Consider the following 25,097-nt stretch of genomic DNA (forward strand, 5'->3'; position numbering starts at 1 on the left):
TACCACACCCTTCCAATACCACCAAACAGATAGCATAACCTTCTTTTAGTGGATATCAGCCTTTGAAGTGGTTTGAGCTGGTTCACCATGCTTGGACCATTATCGTTTTCGACTAACGTTGTTGTAAACAATTCATTTTTCATCTCCAGTTATGATTCGTTTTAAAAACGGATCGAATTCATTGCGTTTAAGGTGCATATCACAAGCGTTGATTCGGTTTGTTAAATGAATTTCTTTCAATACATGTGGTACCCAAATATCAAGCTTTTTCACCAGTCCAAGACTTTTTATGTGATAATGAATGGTTGATTTTGGTATATTTAACTTCTCTCCTATCTCACGCTCAGTTACATGACGATCCAATTCGATTAATGCTTAAAATTTGCTTAAAATTTGTCAACGCCGACTATATAAAAAATCAGCAATTACTTTTTGGGCAACCCAATAGATCAATATTTTGAGGTGTTACAAACGGAATGACTAGATTAGTATACCCCGATCCTATGGTAGTGGGCTTATTTGTAATTCTCCTTTATGAAAGCAAAATAATTTTAGTTGTCAATCTTAAACTGAAATAACCATCAGACATTCAAATCAATCTCAACCTTTGGTAATGATTTTCTTATACATATATTTTTATTTGTAATGGCCAATATCAGCCTTATGGCCTCAATTTACTTTCACTTGGTCTTTGGGCATTGAAGCGAATGTGGAAAAACTCACACACTTGCACAACATTTCCTCCATACTATATCCAACATTTCTGCCATACAATATATCCTTGCTATATATGGAAACACCTTTTTGTAAAATGTAATCCTTAACCCTTACTCCCTTCAAGTTGCATTTCTTTGTTATGCTGTCAAGTGTGTAGCGAATTGTTACTTGATGGCAAAAGATGAATGACAGGATGTTCCACATTTACTCTAAACATTGAATTGAACTTAACGCATTATCTGTGATTACTTTCACAAGAGGAATTGTGCCACATCAGCACAATAAATGGCTGAGAAATATATTTCGCACATAAAAATCATTTCTTCAAACCTTCAACGCTTCCAACAGAATGTATTCTTGTGTTGATAGTAGTTGTGTGTATGTGTGTGTATGTGTGTGTGTGTTGTTGTGAGAGAGTGGGAGTGCTAGAGTGTTTTTTACCCATTACATTTTTTTTTTATGTATTTGTTATTGCCATTCCTGAATGGATAAAGAGATGGAGGTTAACATGTTTCCCTCTTGCATCCTGAAACATTATTCTTGCAATCACGTAGCGTTGTCTCTTATGTCTTTTCATCACTCACCTGCATCAACTTGGCCATGCTGACCTTTATTGAAAATGGTAAGAAATGGTTAAAGTAAACCAAGGCGGACAGTGGCTGAATTTATACACTTTTTTAAATATTTTCTTAAAAATAAAGTTTTGTAATAAATTTTAAGAAAAACTCGTTCAGACAATTGGGAGTTTTCTTAATTTGGATTTTTTCAAAAAATCGTTTATCATGTCGTCCAATCTGAGACTTCAGTACAGGATATTAGAGTGAGAGCGGATACAGCGGAGGTCATATTGAGGCTTTTGACTAAAACTAGTTTTCATAGGATTTGACGGTAGAACCGCCGAAATTTAGTAACAATGAAATTGATCGAGGGTAAGGAAAGCCTTGAAGAGCTTCTAATCCTTTAAGTCACCCAAACTTGATGGCATCCCGGCCGACACGGGATAACTATGAGCACCACACAGGCTGAAACTTTGAGCTCCGACTTGTGTGCTGTCGATTGTTATCACGGGAAGCTTAGCTGAAAGCTACCGGGTGCGTCCACAAGTTGCGGATGGTGGAAAGCTCCGTTTTTAGCAGCTGCAAATGCGGAGTAGCTGCAAATGCGGCCGCGGGCAGTCTGCGATTTTCCAGAGGAGAGTCTCAGTGAGGAGTCAGGTGGCACTGGTTCTTAATTAAATACTGAGTGCCAATGATACTCGAGATGAAAAGGTGAGTTAAAGGCGCCTTGAAATAACCAATGGCCAATGGATCTTGGAGCAAGCGGCTCGCCACAACAAGGGATACACATGCAATCCCACAAAACCCATGAGGTTGGGGCGCTGGACCAGTAAACCGCCTGCGGAAAACTATGAGAAACAAAGGAATAGTAAAAACGGACCCCCACAACGTTGACGACCCACGCAAACGAAAAAAGAAAAAATAATTTCCGCACTCTTTATAGAGAAGGTGCAGTATACGCGCTGGCGGATGTATTAGAGAAGTACAAGGCAGATATTACCGCCTTATAGAAATTACAATGGACTGGGAATGGCGTCACTACAACACCAAACGGTGACGAACTTTACTATAGCTGCCATAACACGAGGCATGAATTTGGCTGTGGATTTGTGGTTAGTCGGAGACTGAAACACCTTGTCTCCAGCTTTACTTCGGTAGATGAGGGGCTAGCCGAAATCCGCATAAAGCCAAATTTTTCAACATCAGCCATATTTGTGCGAATGCCCCGACGGAAGACAAGGACGAGCAGATCAAGAATATTTTCTACAAGTGTCTAGAGAGAGAATATGACCGCTGCCCCGCCCAAAAGCCCGATGGAAAAATCAATTGCTGGGAGACACCTCCAAACTTAGTGTCAGAGATTTTAGAATGAGCGCAGAAGATCGAGACGCTTGGAATTTTATTCTTCAAATATTCTGTCATAGCCAATTAAAGAAAAGAAAAACTTGATGGCATATTTCTGGCGTTATTGCAAAAAGATAAGACCTGGAACTTGCATGTACCCTCCTACCTAGTAGGAGGTAAGGCTAAGAGAAAGTCAGGTATACACAAGTCCGGTAAGACAACAAATGTCACTAGACCTATTAGCCTTAGATCCTTTCTACTCAAAAACCATGGAAGTGGTTAATATGATGAAGAGTTATAAGATAAAAAGGCTTGCTTAGATTTGTATCGGTTGGACCGGGCCATAACAGACTGGATAAACCACAAGCTAAGGAAAAGGTGGGTGAACTAATGATCCCATGATTAGGTATAAGGGACTAAGTGGTTCAGGGCACGCCACTCCTATAGTTGGCTACCATAGATCTACTGCAGATCCTGACTGAGGAGTATTTTGAACTCGTCAGTTAGGCATACGACGTAAGAAGAGCCGAAAGGGTCTTGGAGATACCATATAACTGGGCTAGACCCAGAGGTTTGAACATCACCCAGAGTAGACTGAGACCTGCCAGTAAGTGAGGAAGGCGGAGGTAGAGTCAATATTCCCCAACAGATCGATTTCGATATCGGACAAGATCAAAAACTAATGAGTGGTCTTGGATAAGTATTTGAACTGGTCAGTGTAACTTTCTGAGATGTCGGGTAGAAGAACCGAAATGAGGACTGAATCCAACGATGACCCAAGGGTTTTACAAGAACATGATTAAACCATTTATGCCTCAGTATTTTGGTTGATGGCGATGGAAAAAATCGCAATTTAAGGACATTGGAATAGGTTCAAAGTGCATGTTTTCTTGGCATAAGCTGGGCGATGAGAACCGCGTCTAGAGACCAATCTAGATATCCGACCCTTGGCCATACTGATTAAGTATGAGGCAACCACTGAGTTTATTAAACTTAAGGCGATGGGGACTAAAGAAAAGAGTAGGTTATACCATCGCGGGATAATTGAGGCGTCAACCAGTTCAGTTCGTATACCTGAAACGGAACTGGAGGTAAAGTGTGAGACAGTGCTACCAGCGGTACACTTTGGGATTAATGGAACTCTGGCATTGCCATCTGGTAACTTATGCTACACCAATGGATCAAAGCTGAAAAAAGGAACGGGTCTTCATTGACGACCCAGAGACTGAGTTCGGTGCCTGACCAAAACACTGTCCAGAAATACGACCGATCACAGAATGCGTGAGGTACGACATCATCGAGTGCGAACAACAACCAGGACGGTAGGCTCACAAACAGTCTTGGAGTGTATGAAGGGTATTAACGCCTTCTCAGATGATGGCACTATCCGCAGTGTTTGGCAGCCGGGCCATAGCGGAGTAAGGGTGAACAAAGGAGCAGACGAATTGATCTTTGGAGCCTGGAGACTGTAAACTTTGTTAATGCGAATTCTTTCAGGACGACGCAGTCCGAGTTAAGGGCGTGAGCAGCGAACGTTTGTAGAACAGCAAAACGATCGGAGGGCAGGCAGTGTGGATTACACCCTACCTGTGCCGCTTTTTGATGAAAATTACTGTACTACTATTCCTGATAGAACCCATTGGATCTACGATATCCCTGGTAACAGAAGTTACATAGACTTCTATACGGATGGTTCCAAACTAAACGACCAGGTGGGCTTTGGGGTGTACTCTAAAGATCTAGAACTGGTCATATCGAGGAGGTTACCCGACCACTGCAGTGTGTATCAAGCGGAGATCCTTGCAACTAAGGAAGTGGGGGAATGGCTAAGATATAATGTCTTAACCACGATTGGCATAAATATCTTCTCAGACAGTTATTAAATCTCTGGATAATGTATTTCTGAACGCAAAAACCGCCCTCGACTGTCGTAGATCTGAACAGTTCAGAATGGCTGAATGTTCAAAATGGCTGTATAGTTCAAAATGGCTGAACAGTTCAAAATTCACCTGTTCTGGGCGCCGGGCCACAGAGATATCCCAGGGAATTGTAAAGCGGATGAGCCAGGGATACTGGAATCTGTGGGTATGCCTCTAGCGACATGTAAGCTAAGTTTTCAGCAACAAGCCCGAAGAACAACGAATGATAGATGGTCACAAAGAGGGGGCTGTGAGCATTCCAAAACTATGTGGCCTAATCTAGACTTGAAGAGGTCTGTCATTGGCTAGAACAGACGTCTGTGTCGTTGTGTCCATCATGACTGGTCACTGTCTGATACGAAAACCTGCTGACAGACTGAAGGTTGCCAGCAACAACTTTTGCAGAAACTGTAAGGACATCGAAGAAGAAGAAACTATAGAAAACCTTCTGTGTGTGAGTCCCGCACTAGCACTCAGAAGGAGTTCCACTTTAGATTCCCATTTCTTTGAGAACCTGTCTGATTTAGCGGATGTAAACATTCGCAAGTGTTTGGGCTTTTTAAAGCGATGTGAATGGTTCAACGGTAGGAACTAGGAGGCATCTTCCTTCTTCTGTTCCTGTGGTATCACAATGGACGAAAACGTCTGAGTGAGTTTGATGGCAGATTGCCACTTAAACCTAACCTAATATCACTTGATCTCCACATTGTCATGGTTGGTCAGTTAACCTATTTGAAGTGATTTAAGGGGTTAGAGCGCCACCCAGATATTTGGACTCACATTCAAGTTTCATTTTCGTAATCTACTCTCAAATGACTTTAATATGAACCCCATATAGTCATGAGCAGCTAATATTGGGTTGCCCAAAAAGTAATTGCGGATTTTTCATATAGTCGGCGTTGACAAATTTTTTCACACCTTGTGACTCTGTAATTGCAGTCTTTCTTCTGTCAGTTATCAGCTGTTACTTTTAGCTTGCTTTAGAAAAAAACTGTAAAAAAAGTATATTTGATTAAAGTTCATTCTAAGTTTTATTAAAAATGCATTTACTTTCTTTTAAAAACTCCGCAATTACTTTTTGGGCAACCTAATATTACTGTTTGGGGACTGGTTTTGAGTGTTGGAGCGGCCTTCCATTTCCAGGACCTAATTTTTAATGCCATACTCTACAACTCCATGTTTCGCACCACAATACTTTCGACGACGGCTAAGATTTGTTCTTCTCAGGTCTTTTCCAGTATTTGGCGCAGTGTGAACATATGGTCTATGGTGGATTTACCAGGGCTAAAGTGGGAGGCCACCGTAGTGCAGAGGTTGGCATGTCCGCCTATGACGCTGAACGCCTGGGATCGAATCCTGGCGAGACCATCAGAAAAAATTTTCAGCGGTGGTTTTCCCCTGCTAATGCTGGCAACATTTGTGAGGTACTATGTCAGGTAAAACTTCCCTCCAAAGAGGTGTCGTACTTTGGCACGCCGTTCGGACTAGGCTATAAAAAGGAGGCCCCTTATCATTGAGTTTAAACTTGAATCGTACAACACTCATTGATATGTGAGAAGTTTGCCCCTGTTCCTTAGTGGAATGTTCATGGGCAAAATTTGCATTTGCCGGACTGATAGGGCCCAACCATTTCGGTGACTTTAGACATTAATCTTCTCTCTTGGTTCTTCTAAGCGGTGAGAAGGAACATTGTTCCTCTATAATTGGCACATACTGTCTGGTCCCCATTCTTGTGTAGGGGGGACATAGTATTTATTCTGAAGTTCCAATTGTCGGGTATTTTAAATGTAAATTTCTAGCAGAATTCATGATGAAGGGTTTCCAAAATTCGGCCCGGCTGAACTTAGCACATTTTTACATCTCTTGTACTACAGTGTTTCGAGTCACAGATGTTTAAAACATTTCTACACAGCTTCACTATTCACTGAGCATACTAACTAACTAATCTGTTATCATTTCAGTCAACATTTTTTTATTCCTGGCATAAACGAGCAGCTATTTTCACAACACACACAGAAATAGTCTTGCATTTACTTCTGTTTTTATGTGCATACATACATACCCACATTTCCCTAGCTTATCCATGATGGCTGCGCATATTTAACTTATCCCACAATTGTTTTATTACATTTGCAGTTTACTTTGCCAAGAGGTCAACCAGGATGATTCATTTAATTTGGAATATCGTGGTCCAGTTGTCATGAAAGGTAAACCGACACCCATGAATTGTTGGTTTTTAACGCGCAACACCACAGCCACCGGCAGCACTGGTGGCAGTACCAGTGGGGCCGTTGACTCACCCCTGCCACCGCCGACACCAACAATAGCACCGCCACAGGCAACGACATTCTCAGCGGTACAGCAACCACCCACACCTGCAGTGCGTAGTAGCCAGACTACGGACACCAGGAAGGCTTCAAATACAAGTGTTGCCTCAGAGCCCTCGTCCTCGTCATCACCCTCAGCAACATCGGCTGTGGAGACAGGAGAACGTGGATCTGCTGGTGTTAGTGCAACAGCCGCAGCCACAACAACGGAAACATAGAAAATGTGCAAAGATTCGTCCTGTTGCTGCTGAAACATACTCTAAGGGATGCGTTCACACGTACTCACTTCACAAAGACACAGGATATGTTGCCATCTTACCCATTGCTACTAAACTACAGGTAATTTATTTTAATTCACCTCTGTTATCTCTTTCTTCTGTTTGGTCTACTAAGGATGTATGGAGGTTTGCATTTTAATGCCAAACTTCATGCATATCATATTTCCAACATGCATCCACACACAAGCACACACACACACCGCACACATGCACTGAGGTTACTCTTGGGGGTCCAAGTTAAGCAAATATGGCAAACATTTTGATGGATTGAATTTCCAAAATGTTAATGAAAATTCCGTAATGATTTTGCTTGGTTACATAGTAAAACTAATTAAAGTATAAGAGTTGTAAAGTTTAAATAAAAAGTTAGTGATTGAGCAAACTAAATCTTTAGGTGAATGTATAGAACATCTAATAAATTTTATAAAAAATTTTCCCATCTAAGAACTTAAACGACCTACACACACCAAAAAGGGATCTACTTCTGATTTCATGCGAACAGGTTAAGTAAGGTTGAAAAGAGGGTGCCCCACCACTATGGATATAAACCTTCAATCGGCTTGTTGTGCGCTATAAATACTGAAAAGTAACCACGAACAAGTAAAAAGGCGTTAAGTTCGGCCGGGCCGAACTTAGGATACCCACCACCTCGGGTATATATGTAAAACACCTTTCGTCAAAATCCGGTGAAAAATGCATTCCTTATGCCCCATAGCAGCTATATCGAAATATGTTCCGATTTGGACCAAATACTTGTAAGTACAAGTCATTTTTCAATTGCGTATAACAAAATATGGGTCTTTTAAGTAGCTATATCTAAAATTAAACCGATTTGAATCATGTACTAAACGGATGTCGAAATGCTTAGCATAATTTCGGCGTCATCGGACAATAAACGCGCCTTTTATGACCCCAAAACCTTAGATCGAGAGATCGGGCTATATGGCAGCTATATCCAAATCTGAACCGATCTGTGCCATATTGCAAAAGTATGTCGAGGGGCTTAATTTAACCCACTGTCCCCAATTTCGGCCACATCGGACAATAAATGCGCCTTTTATGGGCCCAAAACTTTTAATCGAGAGATCGGTCTAAATGGCAGCTATATCCAAATATGGACCGATCTGAGCCAAATTTACACGGGATGTCGAAGGGCCTAACTCTACTCACTGTCCCAAATTTCAAAAAAATTGGGTAATAAATGTGGCTTTTATGGGCCTAAAACCCTAAATCAGTGGATCGGTCTATATGGCAGCAATATCCAAATCTGGACTGATCTGGGCCAAATTGACGAAGGATGTCGAAGGGCTTATCACAACTCACTGTCCCAAATTTCAACAAAATCGGGTAATAAATGTGGCTTTTATGGGCCTAAAACCCTAAATCAGTGGATCGGTCTATACGGCAGCTATATCCAAATCTGGACTGATCTGGGCCAAATTGACAAAGGATGTCGAGGGGCCTAACACAACTCACTGTCCCAAATTTCAGCAAAATCGGATAATAAATGTGGCTTTTATAGGCCTAGGACCCTAAATCGTAGGATCGGTCTATATGGCAGCTATATCCAAATCTGCACCGATCTGGGCCAAATTGACGAAGGATATCGAGGGGCCTAACACAACTCACTGTCCTAAATTTCAGCAAAATCGAATAATAAATGTGGCTTTTATGAGCCTAAGACCCTAAATCGAAGGATCGGTCTATATGGCAGCTATATCGAAATCTGAACCTATCTGGGCCAAATTGACGAAGGATGTCGAGGGGCCTAACATAATTCACTGTCCCAAATTTCAGCAAAATCGGATAATAAATGTGGCTTTTATGGGCCTAAGACCCTAAATCGGCGGATCGGTCTATATGGGGGCTATATCAAGATATAGTCTGATATAGCCCATCTTTGAACTTAACCTGCTTATGGACAGAAAAAGAATCTGTGCAAAGTTTCAGCTCAATATCTCTATTTTTGAAGACTGTAGCGTGATTTCAACAGACAGATGGACGGACATGTCTAGATCGTCTTAGATTTTACGCTGATCAAGAATATATATACTTTATAGGGTCGGAAATGGATATTTCGATGTGTTGCAAACGGAATGACAAAATGAATATACCCCCATCCATCGGTGGTGGGTATAAAAAGGAAAATTTAAGTCAGGAATTCCGTGCTGCTAACAAAATCCTTAATTTTTTTTCATACCACGCCCCTGAGCTGGTTTATGTCTGGTATTGTGTCCCCACCTAAGCACCGGTGACTGTTAGCCGGTTAATGACATAGTAAATGCTCCATCGTCTCATCATCTGCCCCTCATTCGATACACATGCTTTCACTCGTCGATTTTGCATAAGTGAGCTCGTAGTTTTATGTGCCCCGTTGTGATACCAAAAGCTATTCTGACCTCCTTCTTTCTTCTTTACATTGATAGCCTAGTTTTCTCACGATCTGGATCTCCCCATAGCATTTTCACCATCCTACCGACCGTTTCGCTGTTCCACAGTGTTACATGCGAGTTTGTCTACTACGTCGTTAACTCAGACTGCGTCGACACGAAAGGCTTCGGGTTAACCAAGTTTATTGAGGGCAGTCATTTGGCTTTCACTCCGAGAGGACTGCCCCTAAGTTGGTTTATGTCGGTGTCTGTTAGCCGGGAAAGCCGGCTAACAGACATCTTTCCCAGATGCCATCACTTGTCGCACCGATTTTGCATAAGTGAGCTCGTAGTCCTATGTGTCCCGTTATGATACCGAAACCTATACTGACCTCGCTCTTATTTCCCAACAATAATAGCCCCGTGTTTTCACGATTCGGATCCCCCCATAGGATGTTTGTCGTCCTTCCGACCGTTTCGCTGTTCCACAGTTTGTCGACCACTCCCTTAACTCAGACTGCGTCGACCCGAAAGGCTTCGGGTTAACCAAGTTCATTGAGGGCAGTCCTCTGGCCTTCACTGCCAAATCGTTCACTCGTTTATTCCCCTTTACTCCGCTATGACCCGGCACCCAAACGATGTCATCTTCAGAGATGGCGTTAATCTCCTTCTTGTACTCCAGACGGTTCATGACCTTACCGTCCTGGTTGTTATTGCCCTGATGGCCAGTTTAATGTCTGTGAAGATGTTAACACTCAACATCCTCGCGTTAGCACCATACGACCTCACGCATTCGGTTATCGCCCGGATCACCGCATACAGGACCGAATAATGGTCAAATAGCAAATTTAACTATGAACATTCCATAAGAAACAGGGGCAAACTTCTCACACATCAATGAGTGCTGTCCGATTCAAGTTTTAGCTCAATGATAAGCGGCCTCCTTTTTAAAGCCGTGTATGAACGGCGTGCCGCAGAGTGACACCTCTTTGGGCAGAAGTTTTTACATGGCCTACCTCACAATTGTCGCCAGCATTAGAAGGGGATAGATAACAACCGCTGAACATGTTTTCTGATGTTCTCGCCAGAATTCGAACCCAGGCGTTCAGCGTCAATGGCGGACATGCTAAACTCTGCGCATCGATGGCCTCCATATTATGGTCAGGCAGTCTAAAACAGATCGCATTCCCTGGGTTCTCAATGTAGACCCCCAGGCCCACTCTGGTCTCTAGCTTTGATCCATCCGTGTAACATTATTTTCCAGATGGCAATACTAGGGTTCGGTCAGTCCAAGACTGTGCCGCTGGCAGCAGTGCCTCGCACTCGACCTCAAGTGTCGTCTCAGGTATCCGATCGGAAACCTCTTCCCTTCCTTCCAGGTTTTCTATCGTCGCCTCGATTATACCGCGATGGTAAAATCTTTTCCTATCCTCTATCCATTCATCCATCGCCTTAAGTCTCATAGCGGCTGTGGCTGCCTCACACTTAATCTGTATGTCTATGGGTCGGATATGTAGAATAGTCCCTAGTGCCCCAGTGGGCGTGGTCCTCATCGCTCCGCCTATGCCAAGGCAACACGTTCTCTAAACCTGTTGTATTATCCTAACGTTGAACTTTTTCTCCATCGCAGTCCACCAAACTACTGAGGCGTAACTAGGTTTTGGTCTAATCACGCTCCTTTAGAGCCAGTGGACTATCTTCGGATTCAGGCCCCATACGTAGTTGTTGTAGCAGTTTGTTGTGTTCTATCTTTCGCCTGCTTGATTTTGTTGACTGCCAAGACCCAGGAACTCTGCGACTAAGATGGGGTGCGTCCACAGGGATTTGTGTCGAGTGAGTCTGGCTTGAGCAGCTGACATGTGTTGTGTATTCTCTAGTTACAATAGGGACATACATCTTGCACGTCTGCATAAATTCTTGCTCTGTAGGAGTTAAGGCGGCTGCATCTGCCGGAACGAAATTGGGCCAGAAATACTCTCTTTTACCGAGAGAGGTCAATTTCTTTAGGTGCAATTGGAGGCGGTCGTTCTGCAAGGACTACATTCACCCGGTAGATATTTACCGCATCTGCTACCGTGTCTGCATGAATGTTGTCTAGACCCGCTTGATATGCCGCTTGATGTACAGTTTCTCTCTGGTAGCGCTGAATCTCACGCTCTAGATCATGTAGACCTTCCTTAAGGCTTCCGGGCGGTGGATACCTATCCAAAAGATTATGATTTGGACGGTCTCTGCGATAGCACCCCAAAAGGTATTACTTAGACGGAATGTATTGTAGTTATGTTTTCGCACTGGCAGGATCTTTGTCTCCTGATGGATTTGGTACACTTGAGAACTGAGGAGACAGCCCATCGCAGTTCGAAGGGCGGCATTCTGACAGATCTGTATATGACGAGACCACACTGGCGCTGCATAACTTACCACAGACCGGCTAATTACTTTGTACGTGGTCAAGAAGGTTTCTTTGTCTGCACCTACCTTTGACCTTATTGAAAATTGCTGTGGCATGTGGGAAGAATGTGTAAGAGCTGTCAAATGACAGCCAAATATTTTGGGACACTTGTTGGTCGCAATCATATTTCAGCATATGATACGAACTCTATGCCTTCTGGAGGGGGTGGAACGGAGGATAGGTTGAGGTTAGCAGTGCCAGAGATATCACATTGCTTTGGGGAACATAGTACCCAATATATGTGAGCGTTCTTGGTACGCTCCTTTATATGCCACTTCCTATTCAGTGTCCTGTCCAAGATCACTCCTAAGTATTTGACTTTGCGAGATGTCCATCTTTCGAACTTTGCGATCCAGGGAATGTCGATACTTCCAACGAGCTTTTTGACGGTATCAATACATTCCGCTGAAGCAAATTACAGCGAGAAGATGTCCCCTTTATACCCGATTCGATAACCCGTTTGTTTACAAAATGCCTACCCTGACACTGACTATCTGGTGAAATACTAACGCATGCACGGCCGATATCGATGAATGCATAAGTCATCTCATCTTTGTTGTGCTTCTTTGCCACTCCCCCTTTCGTGATGGCTGTAGCATCCCTTTGGAAGTCACAGTCCTCCACGAAGACTCAGGGGCCGTTTGCGCTTCCTTCGTTGCTGTTACGACTTTGTCTACCCCCGCAGGACACTGTCTGAAGTCTCCATTGCGGGTGGGGATGTCTTGGTCTTCCCAGAGTATTTGAAAGAGGAGCTCTTTTTCTTCTCTAGCATCTTGGCAGTGTTGTGCTCTTTGGGAGATCTGATTCTCTTTCCAGCTTCCGTAGAAGTGCTTGGAATGTTAGTTCTATCCCATTCAGCAACCTGCGCCTTGGTCCGATTGCGCTGCGGGTACACACTCCTCTGTCTCCCTCGTCGTGCAACAGATCGCTTTCTCCGTCTGCCTGTGAGCTTAGCAAAGCTATCGCTCACTTCTGCCGCCATCCCTCTATCCTCATCACTCGATTCGGCTGCGATGGCTGTTTTATTGACACTGTCGCTGTCTGAATCTGAATCGGAAACACCAACTTAATTTAAAGGCTGGGGACGAACTGTGCATCCCTCTGCTTTTTCGTCGCTTCCTCATTTGTTATTCTAACGACTGCTTTTTCGTTTGAAGCATTACTCTCGATTACAGGTGCCAAGTCACCCACGGCTATAGGAGGAGAGAACAACATGCTACGTCTGATGCCACCGCAGCAGCTGCTGGGTCTTTGGAGTCCATTTTTAGCCTACTCCTGAAAGGCTTTACATTTTTCGTAATAAATACCTTTTCTGAGATACGGATTTTTTTCTTCTTCGAGAAGCTAAATGAAAGCATGTTCGCTCCATTCATCTGTTTTTATATATATATATATTGTCTACTAACGTTTCAGTTTGGACATGAAGTTTTCGAGAGAAACTTTTCCATCTTGGCGGCGTCACTAACGCAATTGACCTGGTGGCAGAAAAGCTTCCAGGAGGCACGTTTTGCCGCTCTGATAGTCTTGTTGAATTCCTTGAGCCGTGTGCAATGCATATCCCAATAAACTTCCTCTTTTTTACAACGGGCTCTGTTAAAAAGTCTGCGATTCTCTTTCCCAATATTGCGAATCTCCCCGGTCATTCAGGGTTTTTCTTGGGCTAAATTCCTTTCCCGAAGTGGACAACTATCTTCGAAAGACCCCACTTGTGCAGTCGTTATCCAGTTGACATTGTCTTCAATGTCTTCTATGCTTGGGCAATCTAAATTATGATTTTAAACCTAATTAAGCGATGGTCTGAGAAGGAATGCTTCATGGAGACCCTCCAATCCTGAACCTCATCGATTAGATTTTCCGAACATAGCTGCATATCTAAAACCGTTTTCCTAATTCTCTTAACAAAGGTAGCGGTGTTACCAATATGAAGTGTTATTAGGTCATTAGTATTCAAGATCTAAGCCAGGGCCCCGCTTATTAAGTTGGTTCTACCCTTCGAAATGTGGTGAGAGTTCGCATCGCACCCTATTAGTACCTCATTTCCTGTCCTCATCAGCCGTTTCAGCTTCTACGTGGTTGGCGGCGTCGGAGAGTCGAAAGGCAGATACCCTGTCTCATCACTTTTGGATTCGATGTTGACAACCCTGGGAAAAAATATAATTCAAAATTTTTATGTCCAATAGCACAGGTCCTCGGCCGAGTACCAGAGTTAGCATAGAATAATTAGTAGTTGATATGGTTCAGTCCAGAAATTTCATTCCAGGTAGTTCATGGGTCCTGAATTAAGGCAATATGAATCTTGCCCTTGCTGATTTTCTCCATCAGTGCGTGTTTAGCTGTCTCGCTACTGTGGAGGTTTATGTGGATGACCTCAATCATTGGTCCTCCATTAAATGATTTTCTTGGGTGTGGGTGATGGTCTCAATGTTGCCTCCCTGTTCGTTAAGCTGCTTTGAGTCTCCCGGCAATAAAAAGGAGGCCCCTTATCATTGAGCTTTAATATTATTCGCATTGCCCTGAGATATGAGAAAAGTATTCCTTATTTCTTAATAGAATGTTAATGGGAAATTTAGTAGTATAACTCCATTTTTTTAGCTTAAGCGTGGTTAAAACTAATAGAAAGACGACAGGTGGACTACAGAGGGTCAGAGATGTGATCCCTTTTTATACCCACCACCGTAGGATAGGGGGGATAGTCATTTTGTCACTCTACAGTCTTTAAAAATAGAGATATTGAGCTGAAACTTTGCAGATTTTTTTTTGGTCAATAAGCAGGTTAAGTTCGAAGATGGACTATATCGGACTATATCTTCATATAGCCCCCATATAGACCGATCCCCCGATTTAGGGTCTTAGGCCCATAAAAGCCACATTTATTATCCAGTTTTGCTGAAATTTGGGACAGTCAGTTTTGTTAGGCCCTTTTACATTTCTCTTCAATTTGCCTCAGATCGGTCCAGATTTGGATTTATCTGCCATATAGATCGATCTCTCGATTTGGGGTTTTGGGGACATAAAAGGCGCATTTATTGTCCGATGTCGCCGAAACTTGATAGAGTGTGTTAAGGTAAGCCCCTCGACATATTTCTGCAACTTGGCCCAAATCTGTTCAGATGTGCATAGATCTGCCATATAGACCGATCTCTCGATTTAAGGTTTTGGAGCCATAAAAGTCGCATTTATTGTTCGATTTCGCCGAAATTTGGGACAGTGAGTTGTGTTAGGCTCTCCGATATCTTTCTGCAACTTGGTCCAAATCGGTCCAGATTTGCATATATCTGCCATATAGACCGATATCTCGATTTAAAGTCTCGGCCCCATTAAAGGCGCATTCATGATCCTTGAAATTTTAAACAGTGGTATATGGTTCAGATCGGTTAATTTTTAGAATAGCTACTAAAAAGACTAATATTTTGTTATACACAATTGAACATAAGGTATGCTTTTTTCACCGGATTTTGACGAAAGGGGGTTTACATATATACCCGAGGTGGTGGGTATCCAAAGATCGGCCCTGCCGAACTTAATGCCTTTTTACTTGTTGTATTTGTCATACAAATGACCAATTTTCCCCCACGGGCTTCTCAATTATTTAGAATATCCCCTATTGGTTTGTCACTCTTTTAGTCAATTAATTCAAAATAATCTAAAGCCATTGCCCACATTCAAGAACATTTGACTTCTCTGCGGCAATGTGTGTAAGCACATAAATACACCAAAACATATATTGTAGGCTAAGCCATTCATGCCAGCATGCTGCTATGCTCAAGCATAGACCATGCCACAGGGAAACGTTTTCCATGGATATGCAGGATATGTGCATATCTGTTTCTTATATGTCGTCCATCTGTTAGACTCTGTGGGTACTGCCACATTTGTATGGATTTTCTTTTGGTCCTTATGCAAATTCTCCCAGGCTCAAAGAGTGAAGAATCACACACCCACACATACAAACACTAGGAGAATGAATATGCAAATGCACATCGTTTCTTATTGTGTGATGATGATGATTATTATAAAGTATTCAAAGAGCAGAGTTTGCTACTCTAAGCTGCTCATGTGTTGATCTAATAACGAAAACGTCTCCTCTGGCGCATGAAATCCGGTAAATAATGCATGAGACAAATATGAATGGATGCAGTAGCAGCATGCAATGTCCATGTCTAGCAAATGCAAGAGCATTGTCTACTATTTATGCAGCGATTACGCCCCTTCTTCAGTGTCATATCATTTGTCAAAGAGATTGCAAATATGAGCTCTATGACATTGGCAATCTTATGTGACCAGTAATATATGAATAATTGTTGGCTTTGAAATGTTTGTGTTATGTTTGAGTATCATAGCTTTAAGAATGAATTTATTGGAAACCTATCATTTAATTAGTATTGCAGAATTTCAATATGATTTCTAAGAAACGAATCTTGTGCGGCTTCCGAGGCACGATTGAAATGAATTTCGAGAGGAAATTGGCAATCAGCAAAACTGATAATAATTTTTAATCGGCTTGTAAACAATTGTATCAGAATTGTTCACTAAACTACACAGACAGCTTAGTGAACAATTCTGATATAATATAAAAATTAAGCCTTAATGTGTATAAGTGGGCATTGCATTGAATTTCAAAATTGAAAATCAATCCACATATGCCTTCACAAATGACAAACTACCGGACCAGTATGGGTGAAAAATTCATAGAACCATTTTTATACCCTCCACCGTAGGATGGGGGTATACTAATTTCGTCATTCTGTTTGTAACTACTCGAAATATTCGTCTGAGACCCCATAAAGTATATATATTCTTGATCGTCGTGACATTTCAAGTCGATCTAGGCATGTCGGTCCATCTGTCCGTCCGTCCGTCCGTCTGTCTGTCGAAAGCACGCTAACTTTCGAAGGAGTAATGCTAGCCGCTTGAAATTTTGCACAAATACTTCTTATTAGTGTAGGTCGGTTGGTATTGTAAATGGGCCATATCGGTCCATGTTTTGATATAGCTGCCATATCAACCGATCTTGGGTCTTGACTTCTTGAGCCTCTAGAGTGCGCAATTCCGGTCCGATTGGAATGAAATTTCGCACGACGTGTTTTGTTGTGATATCCAATAACTGTGCCAAGTATGGTGCGAATCGGCGAATAACCTGATATAGCTGTCATATAAACCTATCTTGGGTCTTGAGCCTCTAGAGGGGGCAATTCTTAACCGATTTGAATGAGTTTTTGCACGAAGTATTTTGTTATGATATCCCGCATTTGTGCCGAGTATGGTCCAAATCGGTTGATAACCTGATATAGCTGTCATATAAACAGATCTGACGACTTGACTTCTTGAGCTTCTAAAGGGCGAAATTCCTATCCGATTTGGCTGAAATTTTACGTGAAGTGTTTTGTTATGATATTCCACAACTGTGCCGAGTATGGTTCAAATCGGTTTATAACCTGATATAGCTGTCATGTAAACAGATCTGGGGACTTGACTTCTTGAGCTTCTAAAGGACGCAATTCCTATCCGATTTAGCTGAAATTTTGCATAACGTATTTAATTATGACTTTCAACAACTGTGTCAAATCAGGTTCAAATCTGTTCATAACCTGATAACCATAACCGATCTGGGATCTTGACTTCTTGAGTCTCTAGAGATCGACGTAAAAATCTAAGACGATCTAGCCATGTCCGTCCGTCTGTCGGATGAAATCTCGCTACACTCTTTAAAAATAGAGATACTGAGCAGAAACATTGCACAGATTCTTTTTGGGTTCTCTAGAAATCGCTCTACGGGCAACCTCATGGCACTTCTATCGGAACGTTGGAGTCGCTCAATCCACCAGTTTGGTGACAGTAAGGTTGTGGCTCTGGATATCTCCAAGGCATTTAATAGGGTCTGGCACGTTGCACTACTATCAAAGCTCGCACTATTCGAGTCGTTGTAGATGGGTTCTCATCTAATGAGCATAACTTGGCCGCAGGTGTACGCCAGGGCTCTGTTCTTTCTCCTTCTCTTTTTCTTATTTTCATCAACGATCTGTTGGGTCAGACATCGAATCCGATCTACTCATTTGCGGAGGACAGTAATCTCTGTCATTCGTACTAATTCGACCATGGGCCGAGTCTTCGAGAGATTGAGGACAAGAGGCGGGTTATGGGCGATACACTCTGCTGGCCATTTCTGAGTGGGGTCGAATGAGTCGAGTAGATTTTAATCTTAATCTTTGCCTATCAACGGTGTAGAATTTCTTGGTGTTCTGGGCATAAAAATACAAAGTGATGTCCGTTGGGCTAAACATGTATTTGGAGTGTCGAAAGAAGCATTCAAGTGTTTAGGCTTCCTTAAACGGTGTAAGAATTACTTCACTACATCTGATCTTCTTAACATCTACACCACTTTCATAAGGCCGAAAATGGATTACAACTCCATGTATGGGCTGGAGCTTCTAAATCATCACTGGAGCTACTGGACCGTGTACAGAGGAGAGCGATGGCGTTGATTGGGGACACATCCCTTTCCCCCCTCCAATTCCTAATTTGCTCTCGCCTACGCAATGCACTGCAATCATAGGGGACATCCCCTGCGTGTTGGCTGACAAAAACAAAAAAAATGCAAGTTAAGTTCGAAGATGGGCTATACCGGACTATATATAGCCCCCTTATAGACCGATCCGAAGATTTTGGGTCTTAGGCCCGAAAAAGCCCGATTTTGCTGAAATTTAGGACAGGGAGTTGTGTAAGGCCAGTCGATATCCTTTTTCAATTATGTCGGTCTACAATCAGATCGGTCTACATTTGGTTATAGCTGCCATATGGGCCGATCTCTCGATTTGAAGTCTTGGGCCCGTAAAAGGCGAATTTATTGTCCGATGTCGCCTAAATTTGAAACAGTAAGTTATGTTAGGCTCCTTGACATATTTCTGCAATTTGCAACCTAGATTGGACCAGATTTGGATATAGCTGTCTTATAGACCGATCTCTCGATTTGAGGTCTTGGGTCCAGAAAAGGCGCATCTAAAGTCCGATGTCGCCAAAATTTGTGACAGTGAGTTGTGTTTGTCCATCCGACAGCCCTCTTCAATTTGGCCCAGATCGGTACAGATTTGGATGTAGCTGCCATATAGATCGATCTCTCGATTTAAAGACTTGGCCCCGTAAAAGGCTTATTTATAATTCGATTTCGCTGAAATTTGATATGGTGACTTTTATTAGTCTTTTCGAAATCCGTGTCGTATATGGTTCAGATCGGCCTATATTTGGATATAGCTACCAAAAAGACCAGTATTTTGTTCTACAAAATTGTAGAACAATGACTTGTACTTATTAGACCACTTAATATCCGTGTCGAGTGTGGTCTAAATCGGACCATATTTCGATAAAGCTGCATGTTTCACCGGACTATGACGAAAGGTGGTTTACGTATATACCCGAGGCGGTGGGTATCCATATCGGCCCGGCCGAACTTAATGCCTTTTTACTTGTTTTTTACTAAATTGACAAAAGTTGAGTGTCTACAGTTCTTCTTGCCCCCTGCCCTGTGCGCAGGTGTTGCAGCGATGTAAAAGTGTGCTATGTTCTCCGCAAACAGCGTTGCCGCAGCCGAAGCAGTATGCCCGCGTTTTTCGCTGCCGCCCGTACTGAGAACGGCTAAGCCTACATGACGGTCTACTTGACTTAGCCGCAAACGACGGTACATTGCCTTCCATCGGTCTTGGTAATACCTGAAATGAAAAGAAAAATAAAAAACAAATACATTTATATTCTATTCTTGAATTTGAAGATGTTTTCTTACCCTGACATCGAATGCTTCCATCGCATTGCGTATCCTTGCATAGGAGGTTATGTGGTTGTTCAGGGCACGTTCTTCGATATTTGGTGTGGCCAATAGTTTCGTTAGCAGTAACAAGAACGACCGCCGTCTGTCACTCCTTTTTATAGGCTTAATTCCGTTGTAAATCGTAAAAGCAGCCAATGCAGCGACGTCCAGCATATTATAAAACATGGCCAACGGCCATCGTTGTGTTGCTCTTTTGCAGCTGTAAGTGCTTAGCATTTGTTGGCGTTGTAATCTACTATGGCATAGGGCTTCCGCTTCTCGGCTTGCTCGTCAACGAGGCAGGTGTAGTGCATTGTGGAGAGCACGTTCACCACTTTATTTTTTTTCGGCACGTATGAGCATAACGATATATCCCCCTCGTTGAATCCAAATAATGTACTATTGATGGTGCGCTTCGGGTTCTTCTTGAACTCCTGTGGAATGAATGTTTTGTTGTAGCGCACTGTACCATCATATGCGGTCTTCCTCCTCAACAAAATACGCGCCAAGTCAAGAGTGGTAAAGAAATTATCCGCGTATATAGTACGGGCAGCATCTAAATATTTTCCCACAAGATCCAGCACTACGCTCTGCCCTTGATTTATCTCCCTTTCTTGGTTTGGCAGTTTTCCAGAATATATCATTCCCTTCACAGGATAGTAACTCTGTGAGTCGCATAACCACCATACTTAGCTGGCTTTGACGGAATATATTGTGTGAAACGGATGCGGCCTCTGTAAGGGAACAACTTCTCATCAACTGTTAATGCTTCATGAGGAGTATAAGCTGCTGCCAAGTTATGTTGCAACATTTCCCAAATGTCGTCAATAGCCGCAGTTTTGCTGTTGATGAGTCGCTGTTGTCGCGTCTTTCCATTGTCGAGTCGAATAAATTGCTTTATACACATGAAGCGATCGTACGACAACGCAGCTTTGTATATTGGGCAACGCGTCGCGTCCCATAATTCCAAAGCTGGTTCATGGTTTGATCTTGTGAGTCCATCATACACATGATTAGCTACAAAGGCTTCAAACTCTGTCACTGGCTTCCACTCCTTTTTCTTCGTGGGATTCGCCAAATTTGATGCAGCTGTAACCTCCCTGCCTTTACGATTTGTTTCACGTAGCACTAAGTGTATTATTTCCTCTGTCATGATTGAACGCATTATTGTATAGGGGTCGTGTTTATTTCCTGTTGGTCCTGGTTTCTTTCTTCTGAAGTCGATCACGTTATGATAATGAGTGTGTGATGTTGGTGGTGCTTTTTTACTCCATTGGGTGCCATCTTTACCAATATAGTAACTTTCATTCGTTTCCTGTCCATCATTTTCTTCCTCTTCATCATCGTCGTCATCAGTATCTTCATTTAGCTCGACGTATCCTTCAGTTCTTTGTGTTCAGAACAAGTAAATTATGTGTTGAAACAATAAAAAAATTATAATAATGCCTAAAAACATGCATTTATTAGTGAAATTCAGTACAAGGTCCATACGGACCTATTCACACGTCCGCGTACTATTCTCACTAAAACCTCAATAACTCCTAAAGTAATAATCCGATCGGCTTGATTTTTTTTCTTCTAAAAGATGCGCAACAAAATACTCTTGGAATACAGAGTAACTTTGGGGGTGGGTTGTAGTGGCCCAAGTAGGAATAATTTCAGTTTGAAAAGGCAAAAAAGGTCCCTAGGGACCTTCTCACTCATCGGAGGGTTAAAGATTTAATTTTTCTGCCTCAATGCAGTCGACTTTGGAAAATTCAGCTTAAACTCTGGAAAGGGAATTTTTAATCACACCATTGACCACAGTCTGTGGCAAGTTTAATTTTAATATGTTGTGATCCTTTTAAAGTCTCTTTTTTCCAAGTCAGCGAAAGCAACACCCATCCATGGTATTGCTCAAAAATTAATTTTCCACATGTGCCATGTAATCCAAAATGTTTCCTGTCAAAAAAAAAAACACACACACACGAAGCCATATTAAATCAAAAGTGAAGAAAGGATGAACAGTCCCTTTTACCCTTCCCTTATGCTGATGCTGTACTACTCGCACTGTCAATCGGCAACCCAATTAAAATGATAACCATCCAGATAAACCACACATACTCATGGCCACACTCAAAGAGTACATGAAGAGTGAAAAATGCCAAAGTGAATGCAAACAACCATGTTTCATCGCAATGATATCAGATGTCAATGTAAATGTCAATAATGACCCACAACCACTGATTCGATTTCAATGTTGTTTTGGTAATTTCCTTCATTCTTTATGTGTTGAATGCGTAAGAGAGTATCTTGATATGCAGTGGGAATTTGTTTACCCTCTTCGCCATTGAAAAGGGGTAAAATAATAATATCATTGAGTTTCTAATAGTTATTTGAGGATGAATACTGATACTGATCTGGGGGGCATATATGTATGTCTATGTATCTCTTTGTCAAGTCGCAAAAAATTTATACTATCCGCATGTAACTGAATCTTGTTCATCTGTCAGTGTTGTAATAACTCCAAAGTCTCTTTTGGAAAGGCGTATCAGAAGGAAACTCCATAAAGATTAGTAGGCAGGTTGAGTTCAAAAATCTGGAACTTTATATGTCTCACAAATTAATCGTTTTTAAGATTTGACTTATGAAAATAAAAGGATATTCGATTTTCATATCTTCATAGGGAGTCGAGCTTTAATGACCAGGAGACTGCTACAAAGGAAAGAAAGATTGCTTTTAAAAAGAGAAGATATTTAAACCCAATATTGCCATTGTTTTAGGAAATGTTTGCGGGATGAAACGCCTCCCAAAAATTTGGCCTCAAAATTGGTTATCAAATTAGTTTTCTTATCTCAAATACCTTTCATTTGAGCCACACATTGCTATGGTCGGTAAATTTGTACTCACTCTTTGGGGGTGTTTTGGGGAAGGGGTGGAGCCCCAAATACATGGTCCCACATTGGGATATTACATTCGTATTCTACTCCCAAATACCTTTATTTGAGCCCCATATTTCGATGTTCAGTACATTACAGCTGTTTGTGGGGTGTTTTGGGGAAGGGGTAGACCCCCAGCAAATTAATCCCGAAAGAGGGTATCAATTTCATGCTCTCTCTTCCCCAAAGCCATTCATTAGACATGGTTGGTAGATATGTACGATTAAGGGGTGCTTTGGGGAGCGGTGGTACCCTAAACACTTAGTCATGAAAATATATTAGCATCGTGCTCTACTCTAAAATATCATTTATTTGATACGCATATTGCCATTGGTCTTGAAATCGGGTATTATTTTTGTTTTCTTATTGCAAAAGTCAGCAAATATGTCCGGTTTGGGGTACGGAGCCTAAAAACTACCAATATCGAACTCCACTCTTTTAAGGCCCAAATTGTCATGGTGAGCAAATTCGTCCCGTTTGGGGGTTGTTATGGGGGTAAGGGCGGCCACTCAGTGACTTGGCCCTGAAAATATATACCAGATTAGTGTCCACTCTAAAATTACTCTTCCTCGCCATATTGCAAAGGTCAGCAAATACGCCCTTTTTGGTTGGTGTTATGGAGGTGGGATGGCGCCACAGACTTTTTTCCCGAATATTGATATCAGATTCGTGCTTTACTCCCAAAGACTTTTCAATTGAGCTCCATATTGCCATGGTCGTAAATTTGTCTTATTGGGGGGGTGTTTTGGGGAAGGGGTGAACCCCAGAAACTTGGTCTCATATTTGGATGTCAAATTCGTATTCGACTCGTAAATAGCTTTCATTTGAGTCCCATATTATTGTGATTGGTCTGTATATATATTAGGTAGGTTTTAGGGTGGGACGTCCCGCCTAGGTACCCCATCCGGAATTTGGATACCAAATTTTTGTTTTCCACTCTAAAATAGCTCTTCCTCGCCATCTTGCGCAAATACGCCCTTTTTGGGTGGTGTTATGGAGGTGGGGTGGCACCATAGACATTTTTTGCCGAATATTGATATCAGATTCGTGCTTTACTCCCAAAGACTTTTCAATTGAGACTCATATTGCCATGGTCAGTAAATAAGTCCTATTTGGGGGGTGTTTTGGGGAAGGGGTGGACCCCAAAAACTTGGTTTCACAATTGGATTTCAAATTCGTATTCTACTCGCAAATACCTTTCATTTGAGTCCCATATTAATGTGATTGGTCTATATATATATTAGGTAGGTTTTGGGGTGGGGCGTCCCCCCTAGGTACCCCATCCGGAATTTGGATACCAAATTTTTGTGTTTAGGTTACTAAGACGGCACACAAAATTTCGCTTAAATCGCACCACCCATCTCTAAGATCTGGCGTTTCAGAAAATGAGGGTAAGGGGGAAGGCCCCCCCCATCCAAATCCAAAAATGTAGTACCCTATTTTCTCTATGGGATCATTATGCACCATTTGTGAAAACTTCAATAAAATCGGTTCAGCCGTTTTTGAGTCTATGCGGAACAGACAAACAAGCAAACAAATACAAATTGATTTGATACTCTACACTAGTACAGGGTATTATAACTTTGTGCATTTGTTTGCAACGGTAAGAAAGAGAAGAGCTAGACCCATTGATAAGTAAACCGATCGGCTTAGAATCACTTCCTGACCCGATTTAGCTGTGTCCGTCTGACTGTCCATATATTTTTGTGATCAAGTTACAGGTCGCATTTACTGTCCGATTGTCATGAAATTTTGCACAAGTCTCTTTTTTGGCCCAAGGACGAACGCTGTTGATTTTGAACAAAATCGGTTCAGATTTAGATATAGCTCCCATATATATTTTTCATCCGATATGGCCTTTTAAGGCTGTAGAAGCCACAATTTTGGTCCGATCTTTACAAAATTCGGTATGGAGCATTTTATTCAACGTCCTCATACATGTGCAAAGTTTCATAAAAATCGGTCCAGATTTAGATATAGCTCCCATATATATTTTTCATCCGATATGGCTTTTTAGGGCTGTAGAAGCCACAATTTTGGCCCGATCTTTACAAAATTTGGCTTGAGGTGTTTTATTCAACTAGGACGTTGACATAGGTCACCGATATATCTTTCATCCGAAATAGACTTTAGCCTGTAGAAACCACAATTTTTGTCCGATTTTGCATGAGACGTTTTATTTGATGTTCCAAGACGTGCACAAAATTTCATTAAAATCGGTCCTGATTTAGATATAGCTCCAAAGTATATATTTTATCCGATATGGACTTTTAAGGCAGTAAAATCCATTTTGGTTACATCTCTACAATATAGGGCGTGAGATGTTCTATTTGACGTCCCAGTGTGTGTCATCAAAATTGGCACAGGTTTCGATATAACTCCCATATAAACTTTTATCCGATATGGCCTTTTAAGGAT

At 41.9% G+C, this 25,097-nt stretch overlaps 1 protein-coding gene across 1 annotated transcript in view; it reads left to right on the top strand.

Moving 5' to 3' along the window:
- The first annotated feature begins 1,977 nt into the window (after window positions 1-1,977).
- Window positions 1,978-25,097, top strand: part of LOC106087841 (uncharacterized) — a 52,110-nt gene continuing 28,990 nt past the window's right edge. The window contains exons 1-2 of the mRNA XM_013253026.2: window positions 1,978-1,985; window positions 6,674-7,203. Of these exons, the coding sequence (XP_013108480.2) occupies window positions 1,978-1,985; window positions 6,674-7,082 (417 nt within the window). The 3' untranslated portion in view covers window positions 7,083-7,203. The remainder of the gene's footprint in view (window positions 1,986-6,673; window positions 7,204-25,097) is intronic.

Source organism: Stomoxys calcitrans, chromosome 2 (assembly GCF_963082655.1).
Source record: "Stomoxys calcitrans chromosome 2, idStoCalc2.1, whole genome shotgun sequence".
NCBI classification, from domain to species: Eukaryota; Metazoa; Arthropoda; class Insecta; order Diptera; family Muscidae; genus Stomoxys; species Stomoxys calcitrans.